This window comes from Lepidochelys kempii, chromosome 2, assembly GCF_965140285.1.
Source record: "Lepidochelys kempii isolate rLepKem1 chromosome 2, rLepKem1.hap1, whole genome shotgun sequence".
In the NCBI taxonomy this organism is placed as follows: Eukaryota; Metazoa; Chordata; order Testudines; family Cheloniidae; genus Lepidochelys; species Lepidochelys kempii.
The window spans coordinates 231,728,223-231,742,158 of record NC_136381.1 but is presented as its reverse complement, the minus strand read 5'-3'; the positions used below and the strand labels follow the sequence as shown (position 1 = coordinate 231,742,158).

Genomic DNA, 13,936 nt, shown 5'->3' with positions numbered 1-13,936 from the left:
GCAGAAAATGTTTTAACTGCAATGTTTCATTCTGATTTGTAATGAAAATAAACTTTGAAATGTGAGAATTTTTCATGGAACAGAAATTCTATTTATGACCATTTTTCATGTATACACATGTTGTACAAAGAAGTTTAAATATATCAAGTAAAGCTTGGGTGAGTTATGATGTAACTTGGGTGAGTTATGATGTATAATATAATTATAATCATATATTCAATTTTTCCCTTATTTATTTATTATAAGGTTTTAATTAAGGTTTTAATTATGCCTCCAAAAATGTTATTCAGCTCAGGATCATAACTTGGAAAATAAAACAAACATATTAGTTTAAAAATTTACAAATAAAATAATAAAACAAATGTTTGACCATTTCACAATTAGTATTGTGTATGTGGTTGAATTTAACTGGTTATTCAATAGGCTCACTTTTTAACAATTTAAACCACTGTCCTGATTTTACCCCCTTGACTAATCTGAGTAGAGATGGGCTGAACTTGCGTGATTTGGGTAATACTAGAGCAGTAATGTCTTGTTTTGGTTTTGCAAAATCAGAGGCGGTTTCAGAACCATATTCTACAAAACTACCATACGGGGTACTATTAAATGTTGTACTGCTGCTATCCCCCTTAAACACCCCCACACATAATTTTGTGACTAATAATAATAATTAATAATAGATGATGATATCGGGCATAAAAACAGCGTGTGTGCGCTCACACACATACAAGGGAATACCCTTAAATGCACCTATTGAGTGCTTTCTAGAGCAGTTGACTCACATGACACTTCATGACTTTTGGGCCATATCCACTAGTACACTCTGACTGTTTTGCATCAGCAAGGCTAAGCAGCCATAAAGCTGTTTTAACCATCTGGCCTAGCTGGGTTTACAGATGCTTTGTGTTGCTGGAGTTGCACAAAATACCTGATGGGAACTGGTTAAATCTGGCCCTTATTTTTTAAAGACATGACAGATGCCTTCTCTGGGGAAATAGATAACCTCAGTGGACTCTGATATAGTGAACACTGCATAATTTCAAAGGAAACAGAAGCTCTAGGTATTAAACATATGCATATGAAAGGAAGCTATTGCAAAAAGAAGAAAAACCTTGCTGAGAGTTCAGCTGTCTAAGGCGGTATTCTGTATACTTCCTGGGTAGTTTGATTGCAAGCTTCCTTTCACAGAATCTTTTGAAGAATACTTTTAACACAGTGCAAGATGTTACAAGAGCATCCCTGCAGCCTAGCAAGGCAAAAAAGGTTAGCAATAGATCACCAACAGTTATAGTACATCACCGTACTTTAATAACAGCCTTGATGATTGGTATAACCAAAGGTTCCCATGGGGTCAAATATGTCCCAAATTCCTATGAATCTTTTAAAGATGTACTGTTTTCATACAGTGAATGGATTATTTTAGATTGATATATATTACTCTGATATGTTTGAACACATTGCTGCATTATAAAGCACATGAATGGAAAACCAACATTACAGCAGTGGTTTATAAATAGCAGCATGGGCAAATTTTTAAGCTTGTGGAATTCTGTACATGTTCAGTTCCTGCATATTTCCTTTCCTTTACCTTCTTGCCACTGTTCTGACACAAAACTTTTCTGCTATTTGCCCAATGTTCGATACTGGCTTGGGACATGCAGGGAACTTGTCTTATTTCTTAATATAAAACTGAGGAAAGGGGGAAAAAAATCACTACTGAAAATGTACTAGTGAAGGGCTTGACGCAATTGACCTCAGAGAGAGTAGGTTCAATGCCAATTTTAAATCTTTCTACTTCAAGATTGCCAATTCTGTATTTTTCTCTCTCAAACTTGGCTTGAGTTTCCTACTCCATGAGGAAAATGATAGTGTTAAATGCTTACCTCACACCTTCCACTACCGTTTTGTTTTTTAAAAATGTTATAAAGGTCTTCTTCACAAATGGCAAAAACTGTATCCCCCTCTCAATTCATTTAACTCAATAACATTTGAACTGATTCCCCTCAAAATTTGAGCAACAAATATTTACTGTTCCATGAGACCAAGCCTGGAAACATTCAGCCCAAAAGGCCGAGGAAATCATTATAATGGAAATGCTTTGTTAAGCTTAGCAGTAGCATTTGCTGCCATAACTATAACAATGAACGCATCAGAATACCTCCCTACCAGACCTATTATTGCTAGCTAATCATGTAGTGCCAGTGGCCACCAGCCTGTAGGCACTACAATGGCTAAGATTATGGCACGTTCTCTTTTTCTGTAACTGGCAGCTCTGGTTTGTGTGGCTGAATCCTCTGCACATGCTGAATCCCAATGAAGTCAACAGTCTTCCTAGGCAGGCAGATTCCTGTCTGTGCAATCAGACTGCAAGAATGGAGCCTAACACACCAAATACAGAAGCAATGACAAGTACAGGCCTGAATCACAGGGACAGTATCTACCATCCCAATACTTTTATTCAGAGCAGTCTCTGCCTCACACAAAAAAAAATGGATGTTATTTAATATGTAAGACTTGCAACCCAGAGTAACTATGGGGAAAAAACACTGAAGAAAGAGCTCTGCTAGTCAAAGAATGTGCTGAGTTCATTCTGTGATGGGCAGCTTAAAGCAGTACAGATCTCAATACGTCAGAGCTCCCTATAGTTGGCAATAAGCCGATATGGCTTTTGACTGACTGTATCACAATGGTTATTTTTCTACCTTTCATTTTTGCAGAAGTTCAGTGCTCTTGAAAAATGCCATCTTGACAGCCCTGGAGACTGAGATCACCTAAGTATCCACAGGACAGGTTCAGAAAGACATGTGCACTGCAAGATCACACACAAGATTCTGACAATATGCTTCCCCTTGGAACTGGAGGGAACATTTCCAAGGATGAGAGGGTACTTCAGTGCCAGAACTAGCCCATTGGGGGTCTTTAGCAGAAATATTCCCCCCCCCACACACACACACACAATACTAACAGAGGCAAGTTCTTATAATAAAAAGTGAATGGGGGGGCTTAATTTCTTGGGACCATAAGCAATTTCTTAGTCTGCTTATCCCTATGGCTGGCTCTGCTGACCGTTCAGTCTCAGTGCCTGTTCAGATCCTTGGCCACTCTGATAAGAGCCCTAAAAGCAGTGACATTTCAACAGTATCATAGAATCATAGAATATCAGGGTTGGAAGGGACCCAGGAGGTCATCTAGTCCAACCCCCTGCTCAAAGCAAGACCAATCCCCAATTAAATCATCCCAGCCAGGGCTTTGTCAAGCCTGACCTTAAAAACCTCTAAGGAAGGAGATTCTACCACCTCCCTAGGTAACGCATTCCAGTGCTTCACCACCCTCTTAGTGAAAAAGTTTTTCCTAATATCCAACCTAAACCTCCCCCACTGCAACTTGAGACCATTACTCCTTGTCCTGTCCTCTTCTACCACTGAGAATAGTCTAGAACCATCCTCTCTGGAACCACCTCTCAGGCAGTTGAAAGCAGCTATCAAATCCCCCCTCATTCTTCTCTTCTGCAGACTAAACAATCCCAGTTCCCTCAGCCTCTCCTCATAAGTCATGTGTTCCAGACCCCTAATCATTTTTGTTGCCCTTCGCTGGACTCTCTCCAATTTATCCACATCCTTCTTGTAGTGCGGGGCCCAAAACTGGACACAGTACTCCAGATGAGGCCTCACCAATGTCAAATAGAGGGGAACGATCACGTCCCTCGATCTGCTCGCTATGCCCCTACTTATACATCCCAAAATGCCATTGGCCTTCTTGGCAACAAGGGCACACTGCTGACTCATATCCAGCTTTTCGTCCACTGTCACCCCTAGGTCCTTTTCCGCAGAACTGCTGCCTAGCCATTCGGTCCTTAGTCTGTAGCTGTGCATTGGGTTCTTCCGTCCTAAGTGCAGGACCCTGCACTTATCCTTATTGAACGTCATCAGATTTCTTTTGGCCCAATCCTCCAATTTGTCTAGGTCCCTCTGTGTCCTATCCCTGCTCTCCAGAGTATCTACCACTCCTCCTAGTTTAGTATCATCCGCAAATTTGCTGAGAGTGCAATCCACACCATCCTCCAGATGATTTATGAAGATATTGAACAAAACCGGCCCCAGGACCGACCCCTGGGGCACTCCACTTGACACCGGCTGCCAACTAGACATGGAGCCATTGATCACTACCCATTGAGCCCGACAATCTAGCCAACTTTCTACCCACATTATAGTGCATTCATCCAGCCCATACTTCTTTAACTTGCTGACAAGAATACTGTGGGAGAGAGTGTCAAAAGCTTTGCTAAAGTCAAGAAACAATACATCCACTGCTTTCCCTTCATCCACAGAACCAGTAATCTCATCACAGAAGGTGATTAGATTAGTCAGGCATGACCTTCCCTTGGTGAATCCATGATGACTGTTCCTGATCACTTTCCTCTCATGTAAGTGCTTCAGGATTGATTCTTTGAGGACCTGCTCCATGATTTTTCCGGGGACTGAGGTGAGGCTGACTGGCCTGTAGTTCCCAGGATCCTCCTTCTTCCCTTTTCTAAAGATTGGCACTACATTAGCCTTTTTCCAGTCATCTGGGACTTCCCCCGAACAGTTATCAGAAGGTTAAAATGTTTGCTAACCAGTCAACCAGTTATGATTACAGAGAAAAGATTCCATATTCAATTAACAATTCCCCCCCCCCTTTTTTTAAAGTCTCAGAAAAGAAGGATGGGAGATAGAAAAGCAAATGTAAGGCTTGATCTTGATCTCCAGCATGAAGTTGCACACTGTTGGGTATCCAATAATATCAGATAAGCCCAAAAACTCAGAGATGCACTGCACATGTGCCCTGGGGAGTTGTGCCTTAGTAAATTGGAGGCACACACTGCTTTGAAAAATGTAGGACCCAGTGGACAGTAGCCACTTTTACAAGTCAAGAAGTGATGAATGTTCTTCAGCCTAAGGGCAAAGACCTCATCAAATGATATTATGACTGCCATGGACAGTAACAGTATATTGTACAATGAGGCATTTGGTCAGAAGTATTACAAGGCAGAGACTTACTGAGCTCTTATAACCAGATGGTCCTTACCTGAAGGGTAAACATAATAGCCAGATCCTCATGATAACCATGCTAGAAGTAAAATTACCCTGATATTTTTTAAAACAGTATTCTGCAGAACAGTGAGAATACATTGTGTATGATGTCATTTTGTAGGTATGATGCTATTCCTTACTGTGCTAGTGGTCTGCATAGATTAACGTAGGAAAATATTGAAACTAATTGAGCGAACTTTTAGAAGGTTACAGCAGTTGAGAACTAGTGAAATCACTGCATAAATATATCTTGTAACAAAGCCACAAAGCTAGACTAAATATTGTAAATATTTAATCACCTAGCAAATCTCTATAGACGTTCACAGCCAATAAATAAACAAAAAAGGTCCAGTCTAGCAAAACAGTTAACTTCTTTGGGGTATGAAAGAATAAACAACTAATCTGAGCTCCGAAACAAGTAATTTTTATGGACAAGTTCCTATTTACAATGTTATAAGAGTGATTGTTCTGTATAAAATCTGAGCACATTTTAAATGGATTTCAGTTTTTAGCTTTCACATCACCACAAGATAAGATCAAGCAATAATAAATTATATGGGTCTTGAATAACTAAAATGTGTATCTATCCTTTCTTTGATTCACATTATTTTCCAGATTTAAAATATTTTTTATATTTATCTTCACACAATATACTAATCTCCCCATTATAAATATACACTGTAGCAATTTACAAACCTCAAATTTTTCAGTGCTGTTGATTGTAATCACATTTGCTCTCCATTGGTTTTGTAGCCCTCCTGCTTCTTGCCAGATGTTTTTAAAAGGACCATTAGAATGTGTTTGGAGTCCCACCATCAATATTCCCCTTATTTGACCAATCCAATAGTAAAATGCAATCTAGGACAAAGAAAAGTTCTGATTATTCCAGCAAATCACAATGACAAGAATATAATGAAAGGAAGGTGCAGTCAAAATACCTGGCAAATGTGTTTGCTATCAGTAGGGAGGAAAACTCTGCTCCTTAAAGTTGCAGGAGATGAGGCCACTTCAGAGGACAATAAGAGGAAATAGGCTATTTTTAAAAAGAGCAAGAATAAAATAGAAGGTTTAAGAACGAGTGGTATTCTAACAAATCTATAGAACATACCAGAAAAATTACATTATTTAGTAACTGATTGGAAATAACAGATAAATAATTACATTGAGGAGATTTATCTATAAGAGGACTTTTTCTGGGATTTTTTGTGGTATAAATTACAAACTGTGTTAAAAAATAATCAGATATTCAATATTTTGTATTCTAGTCACTTTTCAGTGTGAGGGCCCAAGCCTTATTAACTATACACTAAAACCCTGCTCTGAAGACAGAATTAATAACTCCCCCAGGGGCTTTTCTATGATGCATATTGCAATAGTATCTGAGTGCTTCATAAACATTAATGAATTTATTTTCACTCCACCCCTTTGAGCACAATCCATCTTGTCCATAGAATGAGGCAGGAGTCCTGTGGAAAAATAGTTGTAATTAAAGACTGTATCATAAGGCATATGCACAGCAGGGCCTAATTAAGGTTGCACAGATAACCTTAATTCCAACATTTCCTAACTTTTGAGTGCATGACTTTTACTTTGCAACCGTAATAATGTTCTTTTAGCATCGTTTATTTTTGTGCACAATTTTTTAGGTTTGTAAAAATGCAAACTGAAAAAAATAGAAATTCCATGGACCAGCACTAGTGAGGGTGGAAAACTTTGTCAGTAGTTTTTTTCAAATATTTGTTGACAATAGAGGAAGAGACAGACTCAGGGATATCGGGTTCCTTTCCAGGCTTTGGAAGGGATGGAACTCTAGTGAGTACAGACTCTTCTAACCATCCCCCACAGTCAGCCCCCCAAGCATGACCCCTTCTTCCCAATCCCCTTCAACCTCTCCCCACATCAGTCTTGTCTCTTCCCCTGGCTCCTCATCACAGTTCCATTCTTCTGATGTAGCCTGTCCTCTTTGCCCAGCCAGTCCATGTTCCCCCCTCACGGCTCCTCACACAATCTCTCTCCCCTCCTCTGGTCTCCAGTCACCCAACCCCCATTCACCCTCACATCCCTCATCCCCTGGTTCCTAGTTCCAGTTTCCCTTCAGAGGCTTCTCGTCTAATGTCAGTGTCTCCCCTCCCTTCCCTCCCTCCCCTGGCTCCTTGTTCCCATCTCTTTATCCAATCCGTCCCAGCTTTTTCCCCACATCCTGGCTTTTCATCAGATCTGTCTCCCCCCTTCCCCGCCCACCACATCTCCTTCCTCCCCCCACACTGATTCCCAGATCAGACTCCTTGCCTGGCCAGTCCTAGTCTCCCCTCCCTAGCTCCCAATACCCCCCACCTGAATTCCCAGTCCTAATGTCCCCCCTGCCCCAGTTCTCATTTTACCTCTCCTCCTTGCCAACAGCCTCCCGTTAGTGGCCGTGTCATCCCCTCTACCCCCACATCAGGCTTTTGTCCCCTTTGCATTTGAATCAAGTAGCTTCCTCTGCCATACTTTCTGAGCCCAGCAGGGAGCATCCATTGGTAACACAGGAGACATCATCTTTATGCTCTGTTCCCCTGCCTGGCCCAGCCTGCAGGAGCACAGAGCTTCAACTTTAGGGAAAGTTCTGCTCAGTCCCAGGCTGGCAGGAGCATGCCCAGTGCAGATGGAATTTTTGGGCAATTTAGCTATTAACGAGTAACATCACACTCAGCATGTGTAAACTATGATTCTTCAATGGCTCAGTAACTTGGCCAAATTTGGGCAGATTTTCATGGGGATGTCAAAAAGTACATCCCTGGCACAAAGGCCATCCCCCTGTCAAGTTTGAAGACCCGGCTCCAAAGCGTGGGGGAGTTGAGCAACTCAAAGAAAGATCATCAAATTTTTTTTTTAACCTGAGCAAAACAATCTATTTTCCCCTAGCCTGGTTCTCAGAAATAACTGAGTCAGTTTGGTTAAAATTTTCCATAAATGGTTACCCTGAGGCAGACGCCCAGCATGATATGATTCAACCCAAACAGCTAAAGTTTGGCAAAATTATAACCAAATGAAAACAGGGTCTTATAATGGGAAGTGTCAGGTAACCTTAATAGGAAAGGTTACCAGGCCTCTAGTAACAGAGCTTAAAGTCAATGGGAGTCCTTCTGTTCATTTCAGTGGCCTTTGGAGCAAGCCTTAAGTGAGGTTCACCCAGCACTTGTGTATAACTCTCAGATAACTGTTTCCTTAACAGTGTTCCAGAAAACCACTTCCAATCTCAGTAATAAAATGGGTCACTTTTTTTAAATGTGGGATGTTAGCTTAAGGACACACAGAATGCAGATTTTTGGGAAACCACTACATATATAAATATATATATATATATATATATATGCCATCATCTTCCATAGGTTTCAGTTTTGCTCTTCTAAAGCGAAGTAGAGAAAGTAAGGCTGACACTTCTGAAGCCTTAGACTCTAGTAATCACTATGTTCTTACCAGTTTAAAAACAATTTCAAAGCAATAAAAACTCTATTTTCTTCTTCTTCCTTTCATACCATTCATTTTGCAGGTCTTTTAGGCTACATATTTTGATATGAACAGATTATAATTTTTTTAGAATGATCTATATCTTGCTTATAGTTACTGTGCACTGATCTTTTGCTGACTTTAGACATGACACAGCACACCTCTTAATATCCCAACTGATTTTCAAAATAGGCTTCCAAAACATCTCTCATATAAACATATTGATTACTTGATTAATAAGTATAAAATGCCAGGGGACAGTCAAGATTAACTCAGAAAAAGTTTATCAATCAAAAATTTAAAGTCATGATTATTAAATGGATTTCCTATTTCACTAACGAAGGAAATTGCCTGTAGACTGAACAGCTTAGATTTATTGATACAATTCAAAATCATTAAGGAAATGGTGCTCAGGAATATGCTTTATATATTTTGACAAAGTTCCTGCTCTACCTTGGTGGGTCTTGTGCTTATTGGTGGATTTGCTCACCTTGGAGCTTCACGGCAGCCCTCAGCTTGGCCGCTGCATAACTGGTATGGGGCCATAGGAGCTTGTCCATAAAACACTGGAAGGTGGCAGGTGCCCCATGCAGTCCAAAAGGAAGAACAGTATATTGAAACACACCCTCTGGTGTAGAGAATGCTGTCTTTTCGTTCACATCTTTGGCAAGGGGAATCTGCCAGTATCCCTTTGTTAAATCAAGGGTCGTCAAAAATTGGGCATTGCCCAGGCAGTCAACTAACTCATCGATAAAGGGTATGGGGTATGCATCAAATTTGGATATCTCATTCAGCCAGCGAAAGTCATTACAAAACCTAGTGGTGCCATCGGGTTTGGGCACCAACACAATCGGACTTGACCACTGACTGTGGGACTCTTCAATGATTCCCAGCTCCAACATCCTTTTTACCTCTGCCTTGATCTCCTCCCTTTTTGCTGCTGGGACCCGATAGGGCCTTAAAGTTACCTTTGCCCCAGGGTCTGTGATAATGTGGTGATACGCTTCGGTGGTCCGGCCCGGTTTGGTTGAAAACACGTCCTGGTATCGGTTGATCATCTCAGTTACCTCCTTCTTCTGGTTTGGTGTCAGATCAGTGGATATCCTGATCTGCTCTTGCATATTATTTCCCTGGATTGGGGTCTCTTGGGCCACTACACAAGCCTCTCGTTCGTGCCAAGGCTTTAAGAGGTTAATATGATAAATTTGTTCTTGTTTCTGGCGTCCTGGCTGCTGCACCTTGTAGGTTACTTCCCCCACGGGTTCAACCACCTCACAGGGCCCCTGCCATTGGGCCAAAAGCTTGCTTTCTGCCGTGGATACCAACACCATCACCCGATCCCCTGGTTGGAACTGTTGGACTTTTGCCTGGTGATTGTAATGGGTTCGCTGGGCCTCCTGCGCCTTTTCCAAATGTTCCCGTACAATAGGGGTGACCCGGGCTATCCGTTCTCGCATCTGCAACACATGGTCAATTATATTTCTTCCCTCATTGGGTTCCTCTTCCCAGATTTCTTTTGCAATATCTAGTATGCCACGGGGGTGGCATCTGTATAATAATTCCAAGGGGGAAAACCGAGTTGAAGCCTGAGGTACCTCCCAGATTGCAAACATAAGGTAGGGTAGTAGGGTGTCCCAATCCTTCCCGTCTCGACTTACCACTTTCCTTATCATTGCCTTGAGGGTTCGGTTAAACCTTTCTACCAGCCCATCGGTCTGCGGATGATAGACTGAAGTTCTCAGAGTATGTATATGGAGCAGTGTACAGAGGTCCTTCATTAGCTTTGACATAAATGGGGTACCTTGGTCTGTTAATATCTCCTTTGGTAGCGCCACTTGGGCAAAGATCCCCACCAACTCTTTAGCTATCGTTTTAGAGGCCATGTTCTGCAGAGGGACGGCTTCTGGGTAGCGAGTAGCATAATCCAGAATGACAAGTATATATTGGTGGCCCCGGGCTGTCTTCTCCAGGGGTCCCACTAGATCCATGGCTATTTGCTCGAAGGGGACCTCTATGATGGGAAGGGGTACTAAAGGTGCCCTCAAGTGGAGACGGGGACTGTGCAGCTGACACTCCGGGCAGGACGCACAGTGCCTCCGCACTTCTTCATGTACTCCGGGCCAGAAGAATTGTCACAGGACCTGTGCCAGGGTCTTCTCTACCTCCAAATGCCCCCAAAAAGATGACTATGGGCCAGACTTAATACAGCATTCTGGTGTTTTTGAGGTACTAGGATCTGCTGTACCTTCTGCCCCTGTACTGGTGCAACCCTGTATAAGAGATTGTTCTTCATTATGAAGTAGGGTCCTGGTCCCTGGGTTTTCCCTTCCACGGAAATCCCATCTATTTCGGTCACCTCCTTCCTAATGTTGTCGTACCTTGAGTCTTCAGCCTGGTCCCATCCAAAATTTCCTCTCCCGGGCTAATCTGCTCGAGATCCAGAGGACCAGTCTCTGTTGCCTCTACTGGTTCAGAGGTGTTAGGGTGTGGGTCAGACTCGGGTGCTTCTCCCTCCTGGGTGGCCTCCTTTTCAGCTGCTCGGGTCCGCCTACCTACAAGAGTGACCCTCTGGCTTTGGGCCAGTATTCGGGTTCCCAAGGCCTTAGCTGCCCTTCTTTCCCTTTTCATCTTTCTATGCTATCTGGGAGTGGAGAACAAATCTGGGGATATTTCAGAGCAGGTTGGGGGTTGACAGTTTACTGTGGATGCCTCACTACTTTCAGGGCTTCCCTCTTTCTCCAATTCCCCTACCGGGAGTAAGTCTCCAAACCCTGGGAAGTCCCTCCCTAGGAGCACTGGGTATGTGAGTTTAGGGACTACATCTGCTGCTACCTCAGTAGTGGTCCCCGAATCTCAATTTTTACTGGGATGGTGGGGTAATAACCAACTGTCCCATGGACGCATGTTATCCCCATATGCTTAGCCCACAGCAGTTGACTACGCTTCACGAGACTCCCCAAGACAAGCATGATAGCACTCCCTGAATCAACCAGTGCTGTGGTCTCTACCCCATTTAGCTTCACCGGTCTAGTGTACATATGTGGGGTTAGTGAGACCCCCACAAGGTGGATTAGGGAGCATGAGTCTGCCCAGTTCCCCAGGTTTCACTGCATAGGCTCCTCGGCATTAGGACACTGTGCAGCTATGTGTCCCCACTCCCTGCAGGCGTAACATCTGTATGGAGCCCTAGGCATTCCCCCGTCTCTTGGTTTGGGTAGTCTAACATCATGAACCTCTTCCCTCTCAGTGCTCCGACTCTTTGTGGCTTCTGGTGGGCCTTCAGCCCCTCTCTTTTTCCACCTGGGTTCTCCTGGTGGCCCAGTCACCTGAGCTCTAGGGCTTGGTGCTGCTAGTTTAACCCGGGGTGCTTCTTCCTTAACTGGTCAGGTCAGCTCCCTCGCCATCCTTTGTCTTTCTACCAGCACGACAACCTCGTCGTAGGTGGAGGGTTCGTTCTGGCTTACCCAGGAACAAAGGTCTGGCGATATAATTGGGACCGTGAGGTTTTGTTTTCCTGGTACCTCCACTCATGATATCGCTGGATCCGCACTGCGGTCGTTACCCCAGATCTGGCCAGGATCTCTGCTTTTAGCTGGGGGTAGTCTGCCGCAGCCTCTTCAGGCAAATCATAGTAGGCCTTCTGGGCCTCCCCACACAGGAATGGAGCGAGGATGCCAGACCACTGTTCTTGGGGCCAAGCCTCCCGCAGGGCTGTCCTCTCAAAGGCCAGGAGGTATGCCTCTACATCAGCCTCCCACGTCATGTTCTGCAGCCAATTGCTGGCCTGCATGATCTGCGTCCTATCATGGCCGTGGTTCAGCTCTGTAAGGACCTTTACCTGGTTTACCAGTTCCCGCAACATAGCCTTGAGCAGCCTGGTCCATCAGCAGGTGATTAGTCTCTTGCTGCAGCTGCCCTGCCTCCTGTTGGGCGGCTGCGTGGACACGAGTAGCCTCCTGCTGGGCAGCCGTGGCTTGTATCAGTGCCCGCACTACCTCCTCCATTGTGGTGAAAAAAATAAAAATAGACCCTCTTCCTTTTTTTTTTCTTCCTTCCAAACACCCTCCTTCTTCCGCTGCGCTGTGGACACCAGATCCCACTTCCAACATCAGTTGTGACAAAGTTCCTGCTCTATCTTGGTGGGTCTTGCACTTATTGGCGGATTTGCTCGCCTTGGAGCTTCACGGCAGCCCTCAGCTTGGCCATTTTTTCTGAATTCACAGTCCAGATTGACTCCTCCTGTGTCTGACCTGGAGTTGGGAGGATTTGAGGGGGAACCCGGGCCCACCCTCTACTCCGGGTTCCAGCCCAGGGCCCTGTGGAATGCAGCTGTCTAGAGTGCCTCCTGGAACAGCTGTGCGACAGCTACAACTCCCTGGGCAACTTCCCCATGGCCGCCTCCCAACACCTTCTTTATCCTCACCACAGGACCTTCCTTCTGGTGTCTGATAATGCTTGTACACCTCAGTCCTCCAACAGTCCGCGTTCTCACTCTCAGCTCCTAGTGACTCTTGCTCCCAGCTCCTCACATGCACACCACAAACTGAAGGGAGCTCCTTTTTAAACCCAGGTGCCCTGATTAGCCTGCCTTAATTGATTTTAGCAGCTTCTTAATTGGCTACAGGTGTTCTAATCAGCCTGTCTTGTCTTCAGAAGGTTCCTGATTGTTCTGGAACCTTCCCTGTTACATTACCCAGGGAAAAAGGACCTACTTAGCCTGGGGCTAATATATCTGCCTTCTATTACTCTCCTATAGACATCTGGCCTGACCTTGTCACAATATATATATTAAGCATATTCCTAGATATAGATATATATAAATCAAAAGGATGCTCTGTGTTTGCGCTCCAGTGCAACATTTGCTAAAATGGTAGTTTAATATGGTCCCAGCTAGAACTACACAAGCACTGGCCTTATTGGAGGCAGTATGGAGGTTGCATCATCCTATTGGTGCTCCCAAAGTAATTGGCCTCATCACAATACAATATTTTCAGAAGGACAAGCTACTTTGAAAGGTGACAACATGTGCTTCTCCCAATGCAGGGCCAGCTCTACTGGCTGGTACAGGGCAGTGACCCTGTTTTTCATCCACCCTTGATACTCCAAAGCAGATGGTGTATCAAGTGCAGCAGGTGAAGCTAGATTCATGGAGCTCTTGCTCTTCCTGAACGTGAGGATTGCAGTTATACTAAATCCTGCATATGGACACAAGGAAGGAGAAAGGAAAATCTCATCCATCTTCTTTTCCCCTCCTTTTTTTCCTCAAACTCATACAAGGCCAGTTAAATTGTGGTCCTCTATCTTTAACTGTTGTGTGTGCATGGTGGGATGGACAGGTGGAGTAGAGAGTGAGGGGAGGCTCCATCACTAGGAGA

General features: G+C 43.8%; 1 protein-coding gene across 1 annotated transcript in view; it reads right to left on the bottom strand.

The window, feature by feature from the left end:
- Positions 1 to 13,936, bottom strand: part of MALRD1 (MAM and LDL receptor class A domain containing 1) — a 465,892-nt gene that overhangs the window by 432,572 nt on the left and 19,384 nt on the right. The window contains exons 4-5 of the mRNA XM_078851340.1: positions 6,011 to 6,105; positions 5,769 to 5,930 (exon numbers count right to left, since the gene is read on the bottom strand). Of these exons, the coding sequence (XP_078707466.1) occupies positions 5,769 to 5,930; positions 6,011 to 6,105 (257 nt within the window). The remainder of the gene's footprint in view (positions 1 to 5,768; positions 5,931 to 6,010; positions 6,106 to 13,936) is intronic.